The sequence below is a fragment of the Scylla paramamosain genome, chromosome 27, assembly GCF_035594125.1.
Source record: "Scylla paramamosain isolate STU-SP2022 chromosome 27, ASM3559412v1, whole genome shotgun sequence".
Classification (NCBI taxonomy): Eukaryota; Metazoa; Arthropoda; class Malacostraca; order Decapoda; family Portunidae; genus Scylla; species Scylla paramamosain.
The window spans coordinates 1,081,057-1,104,987 of record NC_087177.1 but is presented as its reverse complement, the minus strand read 5'-3'; the positions used below and the strand labels follow the sequence as shown (position 1 = coordinate 1,104,987).

Below are 23,931 nucleotides of genomic sequence, written 5' to 3'. Positions count from 1 at the left end.
CGCTGTAAAAGGTGAGCACGTAAATATAGGAATACATGCAAATCTCAGGCGGATAAAAAGAAGCAGGGAGGAAGGGAGAGGAGGGTGGAAGGGATTGGTGCAAGTTGAAAAGCGACAGGTAGAGGTCATCCCATCCTGTTCCTGCCTCACTGTATACTCGTACATATGAAATAGGAGTATTATTTCCAAAAGAGGATTACGAAACCCAGACAGCCAGTCACGAGGGGATTACCAAGAAGATAGACGACCCTCTCTCTCACACACACACGAACGACCCTGTTCTCACTACCACCACCACCACATGCTTCACACACAACTGAGTTTCATGCAGCGGCAGTCGTTACTCCCCCATAATATGCAAAGCACAGCAGCACCACATCCATCCGTCCGTCACGGGCGCTGCCACAGCGAACCTATCGAGATGAGCTGAAGGAACCAAGATCCACTTCAGCAGTTTTAGATCTTAAAAGCTTCACACTGAGTTGAATCCCGAGGAGATTAAATGACTGTTTGTTTTGGAGTCTCGACAATAAAGTCAAATGATGCAGGTTAATAAAAAAATGCATATATAAAATGAAATCGTTAAAATAAAACAAAAATATCCAGAAACACGATAACAATTAATGCACGTTATAAAATCTATGCAGCGTATCGAGGTCAGCCTTCCCCACAAAGAGAAGCACCTCAAGCCCCGTGGCACCAGAAGAGGAGTAATCTAAGAGAGAGAGAGAAATAGATGCAGCTATGGGAAGTAGAAAGCATCTGCGCTCACTCATACAAGGCAGCCAGCATTCCATCGCATTTAATTAAATTCCACCACTGATGAGAAACCTTTAGATCAGAGACAGACACCGGGAAGCTCCTCGCCACAAAAGCCTAATATGCGTTGAATGGTTGATTTTAATGTTGGCTCACGCGTGCATGGCCGCCGTCTAGATTAGGCACGTGTGAAACATTAGCGACACCTGAACCGCTGAACAAGACCTGGACTCCCCAGACCCTCGTGTTCCTACGAGTGTCAGCAAACACGAATGAGATACGGAAAATGCTGAACCAGTCAAAATGTAGGTGTTCATTTTCATTCAGCAAAGAAACAAGCACGAAATAAATAAATAAATAAATAATAAATAAATAAATAAATAAATAAAAAAAACATGAAAAATATTACCCCACACGATGCGTTTTGACTTGTGATAAATTTTCATGACTGATTGATGGACTAGATGACTGACTTTTAGTTGATTAATTGACTGACTCATTAACTGATTGACTGATAGATCGATGGATAAAAAAAAATAAAAAAAAAAACACTTCAACAGCGGATTCACACAACGCAAAACGAGATATGTGCTTAAATCAAGAATGCTATACCAAAAAACTGAGAGAAAAAGTAACGAAAGCAACCACACCAGCAGGAAAACATGGAGGCAACCACTACAGCTTCTCCCGGCATCGTCATTATTTGAAAACAGAACAAAGAGTGAATAGTTTGTAAAAGTTAGGAGATCGCAATTTGACCATGGATGATTGACAGGCCGTTAAGTGGTTTAGTAACTCCAGCCTCACGACAAAAACACGGCGTAGAAAAACAACGAAGGGAGAAGCATGTGCAGCAACAAAGGTAACGGAAGAAATGAATGACTGAGGGATTCCGTGACCTAATGAGCCGCGATATCAAGGACACGGAGTAAGAATGATTGATAACATTTCTCGCATATACTCGCATGTGCACAAATCAAGATATTCTGAATAACAATGTTTCATCTTCCATCAGCACCCAACTTTGTCCTTCCCACTTTTGAGATTGACAATTTTTTTTTCCTCCCTGTCTGGCCGTCATTGCTTATTTAATCCATTCAGTGTAACAATTTATAAACTTCACATAAACTACTCTACTGTTTGTCAGAGTGGAGCAAATGTATACGAAACTGTAACATGAGCAATTCCAGGTAGTTTTCTTCAACCAGTTACTATTAAAAATATTCCCCTGAACTTAAAAGAAAAATCCTTTAATAATTTATGATGAAACTGATGCCGTAGGGAAGAAAATATAAATCAATACAAAGAACAATTTCAACTTCAAATATAAAAATACTAGTAACTGCTTTCTTTACCACTTAAAGCTACGTAGGTTACATAAACTGTTATACACTTCAATATTACCTTATCTTCGCCCTTGCATCAACCTTAAAAACCAATGACAACTCCTGCATGCATCACAAGCGGCAAAACCCTGTATAATTTTTACCAAAGTATTCGTAGCCATCACAGTATTCAAGCTCAAAAAACATTACTGACATTTTAACCCTCCGCAAAGCTGGCAGACACGCAGGCAGGCAGCAGAGGCAACGCAAAAACACTGTGGTATCCGAAAAATGCCAAGTCCTGCGGTAAGGTGGTGACAGCCTGAGACACCCGCCAGACACTCCCAATCACGTGATATATTACAAGCCGGGTTTCGCGCACCATGTTCGCAATAACTCAATTTTTTTTCCGTGCCTCCTTTTTTCCATTTTCTTCCCTTCCCCCGTCCCCTATTTCCCTCTCATCGTTTCCCTTTTCTCCCTTTCTCCCTTATATTTTTCTTTTCTCCTTTCATTTTTATATATCCTCCCTCTCTCTCTCTTTCCTGCCTTCCTTCCTCTTCCACTGGCTCTCAGTCCTTATACTTTTCCTTTCCTCCTTTTCACCCTTTCTAAACCTTTCTTCCCTTCTCTCTCTCTCTCTCTCTCTCTCTCTCTCTCTCTCTCTCTCTCTCTCTCTCTCTCTCTCTCTCTCTCTCTCTCTCTCTCTCTCTCTCTCTCTCTCTCTCTCTCTCATTTCCCACATACTCTTTGGCTCTCTCCTTTCTTCTTCCCCTTGTCTCAGTCCTACCCTCCTTATCTCCCTCCTTCCTCCCCTTTGTGTCTGTTTCCTCATCATTACTCCCATCTCTCCGTCTCCCACAGGCACGGGCACAGTGGTGGTGGCGCTGGGGGACGAGAACGACGTGTCCCCGAAGTTCAGCCGGCGGGAGTGGGTGGTGACGGTGCCAGAGTCCGTCACCCCAAACACTTCCCTCGCTCTCCTCTCAGTCCGTGACCCCGACACTACCAATGACTTCGCCTTCAAGGTATACTGTACTAGTGTTACGTATGCGGGCAAGCAGGGAGGTGTGGAGCGGTGCGGTGCAGCAATGGATGTAAAAGTTATGGTGAAAAGTCGGCGGTGCGGTGTGGTGCAGGAATAGATGTGTAATAGTCGTAGTGGAAAGTCGACTATCTGTGATCTGTCAATTCGGAAATCAGTCAGTTGTGGAGAAATGTTATACAAATACACAATGCATAATTCACTACTAAATCGACTCATTTTCTAATTAATTAACCAATATTTTTAACAGGACATAATTAACGCCACATCACCACCACCATTAACAATAACAACGACAGTAATAATAATAATAATAATAATAATAATAATAATAATAATAATAATAATAATAATAATAATAATAATAATAATAATAATAAACAATATCCATACATATACCAGCGCTTTGAGATCACCAGCACTCATCCAAAAATCCAGCACAAAAAGATCGTAAGCCAAGTAATAACCTCGAGGCACGCCAGGGGAAAAAATTCTTGGCGCTAATCAGATAATACCCAATCCAATTTATCTTTATATTATATTAAGATCAAAAGCCTTATTGATGATTATGACAAATTCTGCTTTGCCTCTGTGTGTGTATGTGTGTGCGTGTGTATGTGTGTGTGTGTGTGTGTGGCAGAGACGGTGAAAAGAGGCGATCCAATGCCTGTCAACGTCTAAGGAGAAATTAAATGGTAAGATTAATGAAGTGGAGTACCCAAGCCTTCTAACACCTTGGGAGGAACAGGTAGGCTGGTAAGGTTTGCGAGGAAGTAACCCAAAATGAACACTTGTGAGGAGAGGAGAATAAAGAATCACTTTCACTTCATTGTTACTCCATAAGGGGTCGCCACAGCGGATCACCCTTCAACGCATTAGATCTTCTGCGCCTTCCTCAGTCACACCCCTTGTTTCACTGCATTCACAACCCTTGCCCTAGGCCTGACGGTGTTAATGAAGAGAAAAAGACGCAGAATCAGCACTTGTGGGACTATCAAGAGGAGGATGTCGTGGAAAAAGTATGACAGCCTGAACTCTGAATGTTATGGTCTCTCCTGTCTTAATTAATGAAATAGTGTGGTGCAAATAAAGAATACGGTTTCGAAAGGCACCGCGGACAGGAAAAGAGGAGGTCGAGTGGTTCAGTCTGGCGCTTCATGTTTTATTATTGCTCAGTAGAATCATCCATGTTTAGTTTAATAAGATAACAGGTGTGATGTTGCCATTAGCAGTCAAAGGGTTAATGAGAGAAAGGAAAGAGAACCAATGTTTGTCAGTATGAGGAAAAAGAAAAGCCTAGCAGTGTTCAAGAGTAAAAGATAGATGATCAACGCGCGTTAGTTTAAAGAGAAAGAATATCCAAGTGTTAATGAGAAAGGGAAGGAGTCAGCGCTTGATAGAGTACGGGAGAGAAAGAACCAGACAGCGCTCGTGAGGAAAGAAAACAGTCGATCCCTGTGAGTGGGAAAGGATGAGAATGATAACGGAAACGGGAAAATGAGGAGAGATAAGAATCCGAGAATGAATGAAGGAATGAGGAAAGGAAACACAATGAACACCTACGAATGTTAGAGAGAGGGAGGTTAAACAGCCCAGCAGCGTTAATTAGGCGAGGGCAACACAATCACAGGCTATGAAAGTGATTTGCAACGCCACTCCACAATAATCTTGGCATGATTTTGCGCATAGGTGTGTTTCTTTTGCTCCCATGACCTTATCGCTGCGGCTCACAATGCACTGCTAAACACATTGCGTTCGCGCGGAGACTGGCAGGCTAAAAGAGTTCCTTGTGTAGGTGCTGGTCTTTGCTGGAAGCCCGTGAACGACTCTGGCTGCGTGTGTGTGTGTGTGTGTGTGTGTGTGTGTGTGTGTGTGTGTGTGTGTGTGTGTGTGTGTTGTGTGTGTAAAAGTGAAAACATGAAATATCACTACCAGGTCAAACATCTAATGAATGTGGTGGTGATGGTGGTGATGGTGCTACAGGTAGTGTCGGGCAGTGGCTACGGGTGGGAGAGATTTGCGGTGGTGCCTGCCAGGAACCACAGCGGCGCCCTGCAGGCCCTCAACTCACTCGACTACGAAGACCCCAGCCAGCGACGGGGCTTCAAGTTCAAGATCCAAGTCTCTGATCAGGTGACAGTAGTGCTCCGGGGTGACAACGGGAACGCCAATTACTGTTACTTTGATGCAATGAACATACGAACCTTCATCCTTTGTGCGGTAATGAGCTAGAGAGGAAGGCAGGGATGCAAGGGACGCAGAGAGGAAACTAAAGGAGGAAGTAGGATACGTAGAGAGCCTGGAGATGGGAAAGGAAGGCAATAAGGAAGAGAAGAAGGATAGAAAGCGAAAAGGAAAAAGAAACGGAGGTAGGGAGGAGAAGGAACCGAGGGAGGCATGCAGGGAACAAAGTAGAAGGAATGGAAATAAACCAGGGAGGCAGGCGAGGAAGGAGACAGACAGGAAGGCAGGCAGACCAGCTAGGAGGAGGAAGGAAAGGAGACAGACGGAGATGGAAGGAAAAGCTAGTGAATGTATTAATACGATACAACAAACCTGACTGAGCGTAGATAGAGAGCTGCAACTTTAGGTAAATAATGCAGTGTTATCACGATACGATACGTGTTTGTAATACTGTATGCACACAACAGAGCAGAGTTACATTTCACTTCTATTTTAACTACTGCCTCCCTTAACTTTCGTACAAACAGAAGCCATTTAATTGATGCAACACCTGATCACCTAAACTGAAGGTGTTTCCTTCCACTTTCTCTTCATCAACGTATATAAACGATTTTTTTTTTTAATATAAACACGTTTATTCCTACCTTTAACGCATCATACAGCACAAAGGTAGGAAATCACAGCAACTATTTCATACGCATTTACCTGAAAGAGAATTGAAGGATGTCCCTTGACGCATCCTTACCCACTAATCTCCGCCTTCACCGCCTCCGCGTCCCAGGGCGAGGTGGGTTGGCAGGAGGCGCGGCACATGGACTCGGCGTGGGTGAGGGTGCTGTTGCTGGATGACAACGACAACGCGCCTCGCTTCGCCACGAACTTGGTCAACCTCACCCTGCCAGAGGACACCCCGCTGGGCCACTCCCTCGCCTCCTTCACCGCCACGGACATTGACCAGGTAAGTGATGCACCCAAACCTTAATCGATTGACTGTAATGCGCCGCAACAACGGGGTCATATAGCGCCACCCAAGACTTGACCTGCTATACACTTAATATCTCGATCACTACTGTGGCGAACTTGAATTCAGAGGTTGAATAATCAGCACCCACTTTTTTTCTTTGTCTGTTGTTTTCTGAATGTGAATGTCCCCGGATCTACTTAGGATCAATCACGCTCTGTAGAGAGATGACTAAGAAAAAGGACAGAACACGGGGAGGTGAGAGCAGAAGCTTACTTTACTTGTGACTGTACAAAGACGACCATCACTACCAAGCCGTTCTCAGACTCGCCGGCAGGAACACGGTCGTACTCCATCGCATTATCACTAGCCAAAGAAGACCCTCACTATCCTTTTCCTTCACGTAAACTGGGACAGATCACATCCTATATTGTGTATAAAAATAAATAAACAAAAAACGCTTTCCGAACATTTTTAAAGAGACTAATAATGACTCTGAATTAGTCTCAATTTGTCAACGTTGATATTTTATCAGGATGCATCTAGTGTCGCCTGTATCATTGTATTACTTTGTAAATAAATATGCAAATGAATACAAAGTATCCGTACATAAAACGCAACATGGCTACCTGTGTCACTGAAAGAGCAGGGACACACACACACACACACACACACACACACACACACACACACACACACACACACACGCAACGAAATGTAATTGTTGCACTGTAAAGCGTCCCCTACTCGTAACACTTTGCATTCATGTATAGTGAGCCCATGACATTTGCTGCATTAAACTGCCCATATTTCAACACCAAGTGAAGACTGATGGATCCCGCCTCTCCATTACTGACGGTGACACTGCAACGAGCACTTCTCTCACGCCCGGTGCCTTTATTGCCTATATATGCGTGTCCTTGTACACCTGCAGGCACCATTGACGCCCTCACTTGCCTATATAGTGGGCCTTTTATCTACCTATGTAAATCACACTGCCGGCCATTAATAGGTGTCTATCTACTGGATGACGGAAAGGCAGCAAGCATACTTCAGCCTTCATTCACACGCATACCAGTGCACTCATTCCCCATTCACTCATTTATCCATACACTAATGCATTTACTATATCCACTCTCCCATTCACTCACTTATGCATCCACTCACTCAGGCCCACTTGTTCTCTCACCCGCCGGTACACTCATTCCATCACCCAGCAATGGTTGCACTCATTCATCACTTACTCATTCACCCACAAACACACTCAATCACCCCTTAATTCACTCATCTACCCACTGCCCTATCACCCGTCTTTGTGAACTCTACTCGTGTACTTCCAGTCACCACTCACCACCGACCCCTTGCTGACATCAATCACCCACCTATGTACACCTATTTGCCAATTGATAAATCCGCACATACAGCCACTACTCACCCCTGCGCAGTGTGAAGAAAAAACAACGAAAGGAAAGAGAAAAAAAAAGTAAAAGGAAGGAAAAACAGAAATAAAAATGGTTCACCACTTCAGATTTTCGTAAAAATGTGTGTATATGTGTGTGTGTGTGTGTGTGTGTGTGTGTGTGTGTGTGTGTGTGTGTTGTGAGAGAGGTGGGGCAAGGGACAAGGGAGGCACTGTGCACGGAACAAGATATTTCGCTTTTGGATTGTGTATACGATACACACATGATGGCTCTGGTGTTACCTACACGCCCGTGCCTTACATGTATCTGCATGGCTGGCGTAGATACATATATCGTGTCCATGTATACGTGGATATTAATAAATTCAACAACATTACTGTGACCCACTTTAAAGTACAGTACCGTGCTGTGTTTCAATGTTCTTGACTTTCATGAAGAAATGTCATGAATGTGAATGCGATTACATTTACATTCATATTCCTTTGAATTTGTTTTCTCTGGAAAGTACAATTGTACGGTACTTCACTGTATACGTGTGTGCCCGTAAGCGGCTTACTTGTACATGGGTGACATGGTACTGTACACGATCAGCCTGCGTGCAGGTAAATGTCCAGTTTGTGTTTACTTGAACAGGCTGTGCGAGCGTCAGCCCGGCACGAGGCGCCACTTGACGGAAAATTCGATTAATGGATTAATTGGTGATCAGACAAAACACACGCATGTTTTGTTTGACACAGGACGACACAAAAGGTACATACACACTAGCGCGCGCGCGCACGCACACACATTTCCCGAGAACAACACACGATAATACAAACATGGGAGCAGTTATTTCACATGTGATGCGAAGCTTTCAACGTGTTACGACTTTGTACGAGTATGAAACTGCACAGCCTCCAGTAATCATAACCATCCGTAACGCTTAGAGCTCTGAAGAATGCGAGGACTTATTCTGGTCCTAATAATAAAAATTAACTGAAAATTTCTCACAGTGGTATGTGGCAAGAAAGGGGAGGAAAAACTGAGCAGTTAATACCATGAATAACTACACCATAATCCAGTGCCGCTGCAAACCGTGCTGCTAATACGGGCACTCCAGTAATATTTGATAATAACCTGGGATGAGACGAGAGTGTGGTGGCGGCAGTGTTTGACTCCATGACTACTGCAGTGCTCTTGTGGCACTATCATGTTCTGACAACTGATTACTCAATACTGCATTAACATTTGCCTTACATATAAAGAAAAAAGTGATATAGAAGAAAAAAATTTTAATTCTGACTCTACTCGATAGGGAATGTCGCCTAGCCTGCCACCGCCGAGACGCCTTACCGCCTTGCCAGTCACTGTACCTTGACAAAAACCCAGAAATTCAACACCAATACACATCTCTCTACATGGAGTGGTGACGTAACAACCAGTAATTCTTATCAGTACGAGAAGGCTAACAACTGCTGTCCATGAGGTAAAATCTAACCACATCACATTAATATTATAATCACACTGGCAGAATGACTGTCAAAGAAGCTGACAACACTACCCGATTTATGTATGGATTGATTACTTGTTATGAGAAAATAAATGCTACTTTACGCGGTTAAGCATCAGTCACCAGGCAGTTTTAAATCCCTTCGGTGGCTAGACTACCATTCACAATCCGCTGCGCCAGTTAAGTACGAGTGATGGGATATTTTCCAAGGCGCGTCGAGATGATAAAGTCTGAAAACTGTCCCCGCAACTCTTTGCAGTCTGAGGAAGTTTCCGGCAGGCAGGATCGCCGGCCCCGCCATTACTGCCACAGGAAGGACTGTTTTTGCATACATAAGAGATACTTTCTCCACCAGTAGTTCCTAATAGGGTGAACATTTTTCCTTAAGTCCGCACCTCACCCCTGCCCCTCTCCTAACAAACCCTCAAGATTCACAGGATTCCCCATGAAATTGTTATTATCTGAACCATGCAGTGAGTCAGTTCGGCCTCAAGACACCGCTGTTATCTACCCGTAAAATCCACATCGAATTAATATTTACCCAACACCCATACCCAATCAAAAGTAAATTCCCTGAAGCAAATTAAATCAATCATATTATCCCCCTGAAGTAAACAGAGGGTATCCCCCCCCACCCCTAACGACAAATTACCGGCACTACCTGAAACTGCCTCCTAGCAACTACACTACACATCTACACTCACCTACATCACAGGAAAGCCCACCTTATATACTACTACTCCTAAGTTTTGCTACTGTAAACGACGCGGACTTAAGGTAAAATGCACCCCATAATTACTAGCAGGAAAGGAGGCGGACCCGGGTGACTAGCTTAGGTGCGCCAGACGCATCAACACCCCTGTTCCCTATTTCACTTCACTTACTATTTTAGACAAGTAAAACTGCATCCGTACCTTACTTTGTACTGTTCTGCTTCTCGGGGAAACTCGCCAGCTGCTCCACACCACCTAACTACCGCCGCGGCACAAATTACCTAACACTCTGCAGTCGCCTGCTAGGCTTGTTTCCCTCTGCGGTCCCCGGGGCGCGACACATAACACATATTCTGCTTGCGCGGCGTAAAGTAGAGCCCAAGTTATACATCATTTAGAGGTGTTGCTATCTTATGTTCCGCGATATTAAAGGCCACTTCATTGAATTAGATTTATAGGAATTTGCAACGTAAAAGTTAATTTGACGTCAGAGTGCAATGTGACGTCTTTGCTTTAAAACGATTTAACGAGAAATTATGGTTGTTGCTCATCAGTGCCAGACGAGGGAAAAAAAATGCCTCCCCTTAATATTTAACGTACAAAATCGCCCAAACATTTCACAGAGAGCAAACCACTTCTGCTACGTTACTATTTATGTTGCCCTTACCCGTAAGCTACTACTACTACTACTACTACTACTACTACTACTACTACTACAGGCTAAGGTACCACTTTCAGTACTTTTACCTATAGGCTACTATTATTACTGCTATTACTACTACTACTACTACTACTACTACTACTACTACTACTACCAGCACCACCATCACCATCACAGAGGTTTCAGCAAACTCGCACTGTTGTTTGAATCACCAATAACAATCTATTCTTTCCTGATAACAGTAAGCTTTATGAAATCAAGGTACCAGAAATGTAATATCGAGATGAAAATAGGAATTGCATACGAATTTTAAGGATCTGAAACAAATTACATTACCGACAATATCCAACTTTTGCAACACTCAGCCGTCACGGATATTAAGGATGCCTTGCTTCTTCTCTGACAATGACAAAACACATTGCTTGTCTTTTCAATATGTTTCTTTTTTTTTCCTTTTTTTTTTCATCTTTATAACAATAGCAATATGAGTTGAAAATGACTAACAATAATATATGCTACTCGAGTATTGAGCAAACAGTGCATATTTGAGCCAGAAATTCTCCGAAGATGGCTCTTTAAAATCATCTTGAACTGTCGAACTGAACCTCGTATCCAAGAACTATTCTTACATTTCATCAGGAATATTCTTTTATCATAGGATTCTGAACTGTTTCAATCACTTCCCTGATGACTCCACTGACGCAAACACATTGAATGTTGCTGAGATCCAGACATGTCAAAGCTATTTATAAAGAACTCTGTAATAATTCTCTCAGCCGAGGGAACAAATCTGCCTCGCTTTAACCATTGTTCTTCTTCTTTGCAGGATGGTCTGGAAGAAATTCATTATGCCATAGATCCCGCCAGTGATCCTGGCAGACAGTTCGCAGTGGATAGAGAGGGCCGTGTGTGGCTGCGAAGGCTGCTGGACCGAGAGACAGCAGCCAGTCACGAGGTGCGAGTGTGGGCCGTGGATGGAGGCCAGCCATCCCGCACCGCCACGGCGACGCTTCTGCTGCCTGTTCTAGACGTGAACGACAATCCACCGCATGTGGCCGGGCCTGCAGCCCTGCACGTGCCAGAAAACAGCTGGCCAAGGCACGTGGCTAACGTCACACTGGGTGACGCAGACGATTGGACCCTCGGCCACGGCCCTCCTTTCACTGTTGTTCTGGACACCTCCACTCCTGCCAAAGTTAGAGAAGACTTCGCCGTTGATTTCGACAGTAGTAAGTGATCTTCAAGATCAAACTCGTTCTCACCTAATTGTAATAAGCAGACAAGGGATGTTGTGTGGCTATACGGGCCGTAATATCGCTGTCTACCTATGTGGTGCACACCCGCAAAAACCGCAAATGTCAATTATGTTAATAATATTGAATCTAGAATTTGCAGCCTCCCCTCAGCCATAAACAAATGTCCCATATGACCCTTCCCACCCTCTCCCCACCGTCCTCCCACTACTAGAAGGCTACATTGGAGGGGGAGGGGCTGGTGAAGGGGACTGGCACAGATGTGGGCGTCGTGTGCTCCGTCCCAGCCACACAAGTCTCCCTGATCACAAAAGTTGGCGCCGTTCTAAGTACCCGCTGTCGACTTAGCAGTGATGTGTTCAGCCATGTGTTCCCTTAATGGAGTGCAAAGACCGAACGGAAGCCGAGAGAGAGGAAAAAGGAAAAGGAGGAGCGTGAGGAAGAGGGGCGAGGGAACAAGTAAGAGGAGAAAGGAGGGGAGCAGGCAGGGGCAGCATAGGGCACAAGGTAGTAATTACTGTATCCTCACTAACTACCCGAACACACGCTGGGCAGCCACAAGTCCTTTCACATATATCCCAATTATCGACGAAGGCTATTCATTTTCGTCTGAAGGATGTAACGATGCGAGTAAATAATTCACTTCATTTTTCTTTCCTGCTGAGTTTTTTTTTTTTTTTTTCAAACGTTTCTTCACGGGCTTTACTGACTATTACGGGAATTCAGTGGAAGCGAAATATAAAAAGACTATGAGATCTTTTGTTACTAAAACTAGAGACCATGCTGAAGATAATGAAGGGAGAGAGGGAGGAAGGAAAGGATAAAACATTTGCCTGAATCCTTAAGGTAGTCACTGTATAAAAAAAAAAAAAAGGGGAAGAGGAAGAGAAAAAAAAGATAGATATGCCTGGATCCTTTTGACAATGTATGTAAAAACTCCCGTAGCATGGTTGCCTCTACTCTGCATGAGCCGCGTCCCATGTTACTCCGAAATAGCTTCCTGGGCCCTTTCATTAAGTGCAGCATTACGGCCACCTCGAGACGGCGAAAAGTGCCCCGAGGGAGCCACGGTCTCCAGTTTGGGAGTCACTCATGTAGATGAATATTCGTCTGGTAATTACTAACTAAACATTCAACGGTCAATATTCGGTAAGTTATGAAACATGATGAAATGGAACTTGAGTTTAAAAGTAAGACGAAAAAAATACTAATCATAAATTCCCAGGTCTAATATCCTTAAACACCTATTTTATAAGATGTAAGTTAGATATCACGGTAAATGCTTCCAGTCGGGGAGTAAGAGGCGGCTATTTTTTTATTTCTATTTTTTTTTTTTTTTTTTTTTCATTAGGAGGGGACGAGGGGCGTGGCGTGGCGGTAGTGACTTCCCTGAGGCCGCTGGACCGAGAAGCAGAACCCACCCGCCTGCTGCCCCTGGTGGTGGGGGACGCGCGGGGCCTCACCGCTACCGTCACCATCACCGTCACCGTCACCGATGTCAACGACAACCTCATGAGTCCCGCAGCCAAGGTCATCTCCGTCACGCGCATCACCGTAAGGCTTTTACTCTCACTTTCTCATCTTACCAATTCCTTCCACTCTTGAGCTTCTTGTCTTGATGTTTCATGGACTGGTACTACTTACGTTCTCTCACTCATGCGGGACAGAATCACTACCGCCTGTCTTGCCCTCCGTCACGCGGCGCCGCTGACAACGAGTACTCCCATTAATACTGTCATTCTCTACCTCTTCTGAATCTTGATCACTTCCTTCATTGCATCGTCGTCTGGCCGCATGTAAGGGTGGACGCCGCGAAGGCCTCTCCTTTTAGCCTTGCCCCACTTCTCCAGCACGCCAATACTCCAGTTCTCCATCCATTGTTTCTTCACTGTTAAAAACCCGTCATGTGCCCATCCTTAGTTCAATTTAAGTGAGCAATTTCATCTATAACGAATTTTATAAACACATGGTGAGGTCGAAAAGGATAATGAAATACCACAAATATATTCACATGACACTAATCGTTTCCACACTTCCTTAACATCATCCCACGGCCATTCTGTGTGACCCTGACAAAGAGGACATTTAATCTGTTCCTGCAGCTCTTTCCTGCAGCTGCGCCTCCCCTCCACACACTCGCTCTCACCACTCAGGTTCTCCCTTGTCCTGCCCATTGGTAGCAAGCGACTCGAAAAAAAAAACGTGATATCAATTAAAGTTTACTGTTTGTGAAGTTTACATAGATAGATAGATAGATGGATGGATGGGATGGGATGGATAGACAGATAGATAGATAGATAGATAGATAGATAGATAGATAGATAGGTAGGTAGATAGATAGATAGATAGATTGTTTAATTCTGCCATCTGATCCTCGTGAATGACTTGTAGGGGTCAAAAGCGTGCCATTTAATCTCAACCCTAAATCCTAAAAAATATTGGTTCAGAGGCTGATTCAATGTTATTCTCACTTTGACTTACGAACAGAGAGAGAGAGAGAGAGAGAGAGAGAGAGAGAGAGAGAGAGAGAGAGAGAGAGAGAGAGAGAGAGAGAGAGAGAGAGAGAGATCCCCGTGCTGATAAATTACTTACTAAATGTTGAGGGTAGTGACGATGGGGACCCGCGATTGTCTCCTCCCTCAGGGGCAGGTGGAGGGTGTATCTCTGGGCAGAGTATACGTAGCAGATCCCGACGACTGGGACGCCGGCCAGAAGACCTGGGAGTGGCGGCGCCGCATCGCACATCCGCTCTTCACTCTCGATCCGCGGGATGGCCACCTCGCCCTCGCCCCGCACGCCAGCGACGGATCGTAAGTCGAATACACCAACCACCGACATGCTTGAGTATAGAAAATAGATAAGTAAACATATAAGATCACCAATTAGCGTCTCTAAAAAAAAAAAAAAAAATATATATATATATATATATATATATATATATATATATATATATATATATATATATATATATATATATATATATATATATATATATATATATATATATATATATATATATATATATATATATATATATATATATATATATATATATATATATATATATATATATATATATATATATATATATATATATATATATATATATATATATATATAATTTCTACGTATGTGTTCCTGGTTTTTCTGCAGGTTTTTAAAGCTCATCCATTGGGTCCGTTAATGCTTTGTCTCGAGAAATTTTTACCACCTTTACCACTTATATTTAGGAGAGATTCTTGCTGCTCCCTAACACTCTAATGGTCTGGCAACTTTGTATTGTCAGTTCAACATTACTACATTACTAAATGATGCACAGTTCCCGGTATAGTCAAATTGGACATTTCTCCCAAAGGTACTTCCTCCAATTTTGGGTGAGTGACGCCACACATGGCCAGACGGAAGTCGCCGCCAACGTCACCGTTTACGTCACCAGCCTGAGTGAGGATGTGATGCCCTGGGCAGTGCCTGTCACCCTCGCCTCCCACTCCCCCGAGCAGCTACTTTCTCGTCATCAGGTTAGATTTGCATCGCGCCAGTCAGTTTTTATTTTGGAGCCATGATATTTACTCGTAAATGTGGGTTTTCAGAACAACATTTTCCGTAACTTACGATCTAGCATTCAAGTAGCTATTGTCTGCTGGTGCCTCAGGGCAGCTCCATCTCTCAGCTGGAAGCCCTTGTCGGGGCGGTGGAGTCCTTGGCAGAGTCAAAAGTGGTGGTGGTGAGCCTCGAGGAGCAGCGCAGTGCTGCTGTCCCCAGCCGTCGCACCTCCAGGGTGTGGCTTGCCGCGCGACCACGTCAACCCCTCGACCAGCTGCTCCTTCTACACCGCCGTCAGGTGGGACCTCCCATACAGATTATCACTACCCACCCATATAGATTATCAATATGTTACACACACACACACACACACACACACACAGTTGTAGTTATGCAAAAATCATATTTTTGTAGCTGAAGAATATTTCTTTTAAGCAGAAAATGGGTAAACCAAATGTTCGTGAACTTGATGGCACAATTTGGTTTGGCAGATCGCCGCGGAGAGCGGTGTGGTAATGACAGAGGTCGGGGTGGGCGTGTGCCTGGCTCGTGCCGGGGCCTCAGGAGTGTGGGTGGTGGACGCCAACAGAACAGCCCTCGTCACGCCGCGCTTCCTCACCGTGGCCAGTGGGTGCAGCTGCCGCTCACGTCAGCCACAAATCTTGCAACAACAATACCAAGAGTACCATGAGGAAGAGCAGCTGGCCAGCGTGAAGGGCCACCAGCCCAGTGTAGCCGCAGTCACCCGCCCCACGTCATGCCAGCCAAGCCCCTGCCTTAACCACGGCCGCTGTATCGCCAAGCCTCGCGGCCCGAGGTGAATATTACTCATATTTCTATTATTTTTTTCCGCTGCAACTGTTGGAGAGAGAGAGAGAGAGAGAGAGAGAGAGAGAGAGAGAGAGAGAGAGGCATTTGACTTTCTGACCACCCTCTCTTCCCTCCCTCTCTCCCGTTGTCTGCAGGTGCGTGTGTCCACAGGGCACTAGTGGATCCATCTGCAAGCAGCTAAGCCGACGTTTCGCGGGTGACGGGTGGGCGTGGGTGTCCCCGGTGCCCAGCTGCCCCAGTGTTCACATCACCCTTGAGTTTCGTGCTCGCTGCTCGGAATGCCTCCTGTTGTACGCCGGGCCTGCCCCCGCCTCGGCTCCCTCGCCTCAATTCGTGCAGGTGCTCCTCCTCTCTGTCACACACACACATACACACACACACACACACAACAGTGATATAGTATAACTGATTATATTCTTTCTTGCCATACACTTCCATGTTAGCGATGTACTTTTGCTGATGCTGACGGATGTTCATCAATTGTGTACATTACATCCTGAATGCCTGATGACCTCAAATTAAAATGTGTGTGTGTGTGTGTGTGTGTGTGTGTGTGTGTGTGTGTGTGTGTGTGTGTGTGTGTGTGTGTGTGTGTGTGTGTGTGTGTGTGTGTGTGTGTGTGTGTGTGTGTGTGTGTAACAAGATTCTGCCGTGCTTAGGAAGACGTGCTGAGCGTGGAGCTGAGAGACGGGTGGCCGCGGGTGATGCTGGACTTAGGCACAAGTCCCATCCTGCTCACAACAGGCATGGGGGCCGCATCCCGCTCCCCGTCGCTCGCAGACGGCCGCTGGCACCGTCTTGACGTCATGTGGGGCAATGAGGTAAGACCTGATCCAGCACAACCTCCATACAAGGAAGACCAATAGCTACAAAAGACCCTCACTCGCTGTCTCACCCGCTGTTCACTTCTGGTCGTTTGCTTCAACAGGATGACTCAGGAGCTTTGATCTTTCTACACTGTCTTTCACTACACGTACACTAGCAACTTATACTGGTATAGATGACTAAGGAAAACAACTTATACATCCTTACCCAAAGTTCTGTCTCCAGTGAAGCTGTCCCACGTTTCAGAGAGCGGAGATGGTGGTTGACACCTGCAATGGCGGAGAGGGATGCCACGTCGGAGCGGCCCTAGCAGCTGGTGTGGGCGGTCTAAAAGTGATGGCGCCTCTGCAGGTCGGAGGCATGGCCCATGCTCCTCCCCGGCATCTGGACCATGGCTGGCCTGCCCCCATCGCTTCCTCCGCCTTCCATGGCTGTATCAGGAACCTGCGTGTCAACGGGGAGGTGAGGGACAATACAATCATTACAGATAAATATAAAAACAAGTTCAGAGAAATTAGATTAATATTAAGAAATATTAATCTAATGAATAAACAAACAAATAGATAATAATGATAAAAATAATATATATATATATATATATATATATATATATATATATATATATATATATATATATATATATATATATATATATATATATATATATATATATATATATATCCCAGTAATGTTAGAGTTCGCTTTCTTATAATGCATTAAGATAAAAATCCCACTGGCGGCAGTTGCGTGACCTGGGTGAGGAGGTGCTGAGTGCTGGCAGCTGGCCGGGCTGTGCTGGCTACGACACCTGCCCCCTCGCCGGCCACCGATGTTCAGACAACTCCAGGTACTGTTTTTACCTAAAGTTTCCACATCAACGTCAGTATCGCTGACTATAATAGCTAAAAATTTGTCAATCCAAAGTGACCTTCACAATAAGCCAATCATGAGCAACATCTGTTTGAGCCTTTAAGAAAACAGCTACAAACTAAATACTGAATACATTCTGCTACATGTCCAACACAAACTAACAAGACCTTTACTGTGTCTGAATGACTGCGGGGCGTGCAGATGTGTGGAGGAGGTTGGGTGTGTGTGTAATCTCGGATGGACGGGACCGTCCTGCAGCCAGCCATCCACTCCCGCCTCCTTTTCCCCAAACAGTTACATCAAAATGGCCCTGTCATCATCACCGCCTACAAGCACAACTACATTGCAATTGCGGTAAGTGATTAATTACGTCAGATTCATAAAGAATTATATATATATATATATATATATATATATATATATATATATATATATATATATATATATATATATATATATATATATATATATATATATATATATATATATATATATATATATATTTTTTTTTTTTTTTTTTTTTTTTTTTTTTCTTTTTCTTTTTCTTTTTTTTATCCCAAAGAAAATTTTCTCCTCTCTTTCTCTCCCTTTTCTATCGCTTCTTTCTTCTTGCCACGTCTTCCCATTTCTGTTCCTCTTACTTCTTTGTATTCCATTGTGTTCTACCGCCACCACCACTGCCACCTCCTCACCAGGTTCCGCACGTGGGAAGCTTCAGGTCAACTCCTGGCTGTGACATCCCACCACGGGCGTGATCAGATGGTGATTCACCTGGCTGCCGGCCACTTGTGTGTTCAGCTGACGTTGCACCCTCGGGCGAAGTCTCTGCTGTGTCTGTCCCGCTCACACCTCAGTGACGGCAGGTGGCACAGCGTCACGGCCAGCAGGTAACCATTTCATCATATCGAGCAACTTTTTTTTTTTTTTTTTTAAGATATACGCAGCTTAAGCCGCTGCCGTGATCATTATGTATCACACACGAATTCGTGAACGCTTTGCAGCCTTTTCTGTAAAGCTATTGTCTTTCGGTAACACCTAATAAATTAGTATTTTTGTAAAAAATATTATTTCATATTAGATATTATGATCGTTCCCAAAACCATTGAATCATCAGTCTGTGTACTGCGTGCTAAAATAGAAAAAAAAAAAAAAGAAGAAATATCACTTGCCAGACATGGCGAGTGGCTGGAGCTGCTGGCAGATGAGGGTGACGGTCCACTCTACAACACTACCGCCACGCCTTCCTCCCTGCATGGGTGGACAGCGCCACTACTAGTTGACCGGCACGAGGGAGTACACGTGGGCGGTTCTCCTGAATACGTGGGCGTCAGCCTCCAAGCTGTCCACAGTGACTTTCGCGATGGTGAGTGTCGTGCAATCTGTTAGTTTGCACCAAAGTACTTGTACAGCACTGCCATTCATGGTTGTCTGGATACAGACATTCATGGTTGTCTGGATGATGGAGGAGGATGATTATGATGACAGTACGTAGTGATACAGTCTTAAGGAAAATGACGACGCTCATTGTTTCTCTCGCAGGATGTCTGGATGACCTGCGTGTGTCGGGGATCAGCCTGCCCCTGCCACCCCGCGTTAACATCACGCCCTTGGCCGAGGTCACCATGTTTACCAATGTACGTCCTTCCTGTCTCGCCCCTGCCGCCTGTGCCAATGTTACCTGCTCGGAGCCTCTCACCTGCGTCGACGTCTGGAGGAGGCACGAGTGTGGGTCAGTCAGCATTCGGGGCTCATGCAGGTCACTTGCAATGGGTTCTCTTTTGGTTAATTCATCCTGTACTTAGGAGATAGCCTGTTTATTCATGTTTCTAAAGGAAAAAAAGTACTTGCAGTAAGTTGTCTCCATTGTAACCAAGGAAAGTAATACGCAGAAGCCTTTCCCTCTTGTGTATGCCCTCGAGTGTAGTGAAGAATCAACCCATCCAATAGGTGTGGTGAAGGTGCTGCGCTGGTGAGGGAGACGGGCACCTGCAGAGACGTGAACGAGTGCCTATGGTCTCCATGCTTCAATGGAGGCACTTGTATCAACCACGAGCCAGGCTACCTGTGTCTGTGCCCCGAGCCTTTCACCGGTGAGTCACCCAGCAGCCGTCAGGATACCTGCCCCTGCCTTGCCACCACGCAGAACTATGAGAACATACATAAATCGTATTTCTGTGTTTAAATTCTTCATTATAATGCCTTCACATATTGCTTATTTATGGTTCGACGCACTTTTTTTTTTTTTTTCTTATCGCTGTCATGTCAAGATATGTTTTCGTCGTGGTGATGCTATGGATACTAGAACGTTAATGAATATTAAATCAGGTTTGTATGATCTACCAAAGTCTGGACAACCACGGTTTTCTTGTTACAGGTGAGCACTGCACTGTGTCGATGACCAGGTACCCGGCCCTCACTCTCTCCTTCAGCGCCCTCGTCCTCCTGCTGGTGTTCTCCTGCGTCATCCTGGGTACGACCATGCGTGTCTAATGCCATGGAGTTATCTGGCTGCCCTGTGTCTTACACACAATTAAAAAGGATCAAAGTATCGGCTGACAATATGCAAAACACAATATTAGTTATTATATCTGATTATTATTTTGTCTCTCACTTCACTATATGGTCATGCTAGCCAGGTTGCTGTGCGCCTTACATAAAACCAAGGAGGCCTTCTTTGCCTCAAAGTATGTATTTATCCCCTCCCTCAGGCATGGTGCTGGCTGTGTACATGGTGTGTCAGCAGCGCAAGAGGAAATTTCGCCAAGGCAGTCGTTGCAGCCGATCACCAGAAATGCCGGAATGTCCCAAGGCTCAGCAGGACCAGGAGTCCCTTACCGCCGGGAACCAAGAAGGGGACAACTCAACCACCAAGACCGTCACGGAATTGCATCACCCAGCCCCTTCCACTAATGGCACCGAGGCTAAGTCAAGCGGTACGTTAGTTTTCCATGTAGTTAAGAATTTGTTTGTAGTTTATCTAGATTTTCAATACGACTGTTACGAACACTATAACAAAAAAAGCATCTGCCTCCGTAGCAAAATTATTTTTTTTCCTGAATAAACAGCACTTTGCAGTGCGCATGAAGGCTAAGGAGGAATGTTTACTCAATGAAATTTTCTTCGTCGCTGTTCTTTTTAATAGTTGATTATTTGTAGTACAGGTGTTCCCAGGGTGAAGGGGAAACACGCTGTAGAAAGCTGTGGTATATTTAAGAAAAATACTGGTGCTGTACAGAGGTAGCGCAGCAGCCACGTTCAACCCCCAAAGCAAGGCGGAGCAAGACTACCACGAGACATCCCATACGTAATAGTAGTCGGTCGCTTTGTTCTCATTTAGGAGGTACCGCGTCAGCATTAAACGTTTACAAACTAGCAGATAACAGACAACTGCCAACAGGTATGAAGGCAGCGAAGAAGAGCAAGTCAGGGGCTGGGGGTGAGGGGGGCTGTGGCTGCCCTCACCTACCCTCGTTGGATGATCTCCGGTACTACGCTTACGAGGGGGACGGCAGCTCACCCGGCTCCCTCTCATCCTGCTGCTCTGGTGAGGTCGCGTGTGTGTTAAACACGAGCGGGTCCTGCTAGTAGTAATAATAGTGATAATAAAGATAAAGAAATTTTATTCGTCATGATAATAATAATAATAATAATAATAATAATAATAATAATAATAATAATAAATAAGTAAGCACATAAATATATGAATAAATTAATACAGATAAATAATAATAAAAAGTCACCGCAGAGACTCAAACAGAAGAATAAGTAAACAAATTTGAAAAAGACAAGGCTATTGCAATGTCCTTTCCAAATGCTGAAAGAAGATCTACCAAGTATCATGTTAATGATAAACGGTCTGTAGAGACTACACAGATGGAAAGGTATGAATCTGATTCGATGACCCTCTATCCGCAGGAGCTGACGGTGCTGACGAAGCAAAGCTGATCGGCGGCTTCCAGGACGTGGCCACACTCCTCAACTGTCTGACGGGCCAGTCAGCAGGTCAGTCTCCGGGGCGGCGCCACTCCCACGTCTCCAAGCAACAGAAGCCCGAGGAAGTCCGCCCCACCCTTACGCCTTTCAATATATCGTACAGCAAGGGCGATGGTGCGCAGACTTCCCCATCTAAGGCCGCCAAAGATGCTTCCGACGACAGCCACACAGCGCCAGTCATCACTGACTACGACACCGGCATACATGCAAGCCTCATATACAGGAAATGCAACTCTCTCCCCAGGTCGAGGGCTCCAAAGATATTTGTAAATAATCTGCATAATTTCAGCAGAAGCCCAGAAAGAAATCTGAATTCGCTTCGTAAAAGCAGAACTATTCCAACCCCTTGCGAGGCACATGCCACTCACGGGTGCCATACTGAACGCAAGTGCTGCAAGACCCTGTTATCTCCATCCCGTGGCGGGGATCTCTCACCAGCGCGAGCAGGCACGTTGTGTCTGGCCTGTAGCGCCACCGCACACACAGGCCACGAGTGCCAACACGGAGGGGCACCGAGGAGAAGTAAATCCTTTTCCACAGTGTCTTATATCACTGCTGGCTTAAGTCCTGGAGGAGGATGCCCATGCCCCATAGCTCGTTCTCCGGCAGGAGCCCCGTGCAGTACCGCGGACAGCAGATCTAAAAGCTGTGCGGTATCTGGCCACCAAAACCAAGCTCTTACTTCCAGCTGTTCGTACACCACCAATACTACACCCGTAGTCTTCAGCAAAAACACTAAGAACTATGACAGAGGAGATCTTTTTCTCTTGTGACGGAATTTTATGGTACATGTCTTCCTGGGATGAGGTGGCGACACATGGCGCCCCTCGCTCTTGTCTGGCCCTCGGAGGGCTTTTTGAATTAACATTTTGGTTGTCTTCACGTAAATATATAAGATGTATTTTATATGGCAGCGACACATGATTAAATATATTAATACTTGAATTGAAATTGTGTAAATACGAATATATTTTTGTCTACATTAAAGACAATTAATGACTGGTCAAAGTAATAGGTAAATGCCGAAAGGGAAGGAATATTTTTTCACTTTCTTTTTACCGACATATCCATATTTTCTCAGACCTGATGTTCAGAATGTTATGGTTTGCTTGTATCTCGAAATGGTGTGTAAATAAATCTACAAAATATTTTCAACAAATACTTTCATTCTCATATAATTCCTTGATAACTTCAGATTCCTCACTTCCAGTTTTGCATTGACCATCTGCTAGTTTATACGGCTTTAAGAAGAAATCTGTATGAGCTTTGAAAATTTCCAATGTAAGATTATACAAATACTGCGTCGTGCACAGAAATACGTGATATTACAGCCAACACAGAGTTCCGAAGAGATATGGTAGGAAACCACTGCTACTTTATCAATCAAGCTCTTCTCACCACTCACTTTTCCCTCTATGTGTAACTGCAGATCATTTAATTTTGAGTGGTTTGCAAGACTTTCTTTTCACTCATTAACTCCATCTGCTCTCCATTTTCCTACTAAACCTGCCTCTCGTATCTCCAACTGACTACCCTTTTTTCTCCCAATTTTCCTGATCTAGGGTATATTCCAAAATTTCTAGATCCACCCCTTTTTTCACTTTAGATTTACAGGTGCATACACACGAGACCATGCATAAACTTTTCTAACTATTGTCCATATTACCAAACACCACTGCCACCTTGGTCTCTGTTCCTTTTCATACAGATAAGGACATGATTAGTGCAAATCGTTCTTTGCCTCTTTCTTCCCTTGCTTCTTTCACCAACTACACTCCACACAATTATTCCCTGCCACGTCTCATTTTCATCATGCAGTCAATCACACCCAAACCTTTCATGCGTCTCCTGTACTGTGCTACACCAAACCTTCCCTTTCTAAGTTTCCATTGCTTCTCTCCTTTCAAGCTATCCCCCTTGAGCAAGGTGGAGCCCCTCTCCACCCACCCCATGTTGTCCTCCCTCAAAGGAGGCCACAAGCATCTGGCAGGACTTGCAGTGATCTTCCAGAGGGACACAGATCGCCTGGTCTAAATCGAAGATGGACACAAGTACATA

General features: G+C 44.6%; 1 protein-coding gene across 2 annotated transcripts in view; it reads left to right on the top strand.

The window, feature by feature from the left end:
- LOC135114002 (putative neural-cadherin 2) overlaps positions 1 to 22,750 on the top strand; it is a 42,604-nt gene extending 19,854 nt beyond the window's left edge. Inside the window, exons 9-30 of one of the 2 annotated variants that reach the window (XM_064029602.1) lie at positions 2,949 to 3,112; positions 5,113 to 5,262; positions 6,095 to 6,271; positions 11,385 to 11,787; positions 13,163 to 13,365; positions 14,455 to 14,621; positions 15,167 to 15,329; positions 15,482 to 15,652; positions 15,846 to 16,171; positions 16,320 to 16,524; positions 16,845 to 17,006; positions 17,257 to 17,472; positions 17,754 to 17,857; positions 18,082 to 18,234; positions 18,576 to 18,767; positions 19,053 to 19,243; positions 19,420 to 19,609; positions 19,828 to 19,970; positions 20,255 to 20,350; positions 20,589 to 20,813; positions 21,278 to 21,424; positions 21,796 to 22,750. In XM_064029602.1, the coding sequence (XP_063885672.1) occupies positions 2,949 to 3,112; positions 5,113 to 5,262; positions 6,095 to 6,271; positions 11,385 to 11,787; positions 13,163 to 13,365; positions 14,455 to 14,621; positions 15,167 to 15,329; positions 15,482 to 15,652; positions 15,846 to 16,171; positions 16,320 to 16,524; positions 16,845 to 17,006; positions 17,257 to 17,472; positions 17,754 to 17,857; positions 18,082 to 18,234; positions 18,576 to 18,767; positions 19,053 to 19,243; positions 19,420 to 19,609; positions 19,828 to 19,970; positions 20,255 to 20,350; positions 20,589 to 20,813; positions 21,278 to 21,424; positions 21,796 to 22,646 (4,799 nt within the window). In that variant the 3' untranslated portion in view covers positions 22,647 to 22,750. Of the gene's footprint in view, positions 1 to 2,948; positions 3,113 to 5,112; positions 5,263 to 6,094; positions 6,272 to 11,384; positions 11,788 to 13,162; positions 13,366 to 14,454; positions 14,622 to 15,166; positions 15,330 to 15,463; positions 15,653 to 15,845; positions 16,172 to 16,319; positions 16,525 to 16,844; positions 17,007 to 17,256; positions 17,473 to 17,753; positions 17,858 to 18,081; positions 18,235 to 18,575; positions 18,768 to 19,052; positions 19,244 to 19,419; positions 19,610 to 19,827; positions 19,971 to 20,254; positions 20,351 to 20,588; positions 20,814 to 21,277; positions 21,425 to 21,795 lie in introns of both variants that reach the window. The other variant, XM_064029599.1, reaches the window with a different exon arrangement.
- Positions 22,751 to 23,931: the final 1,181 nt, after the last annotated feature.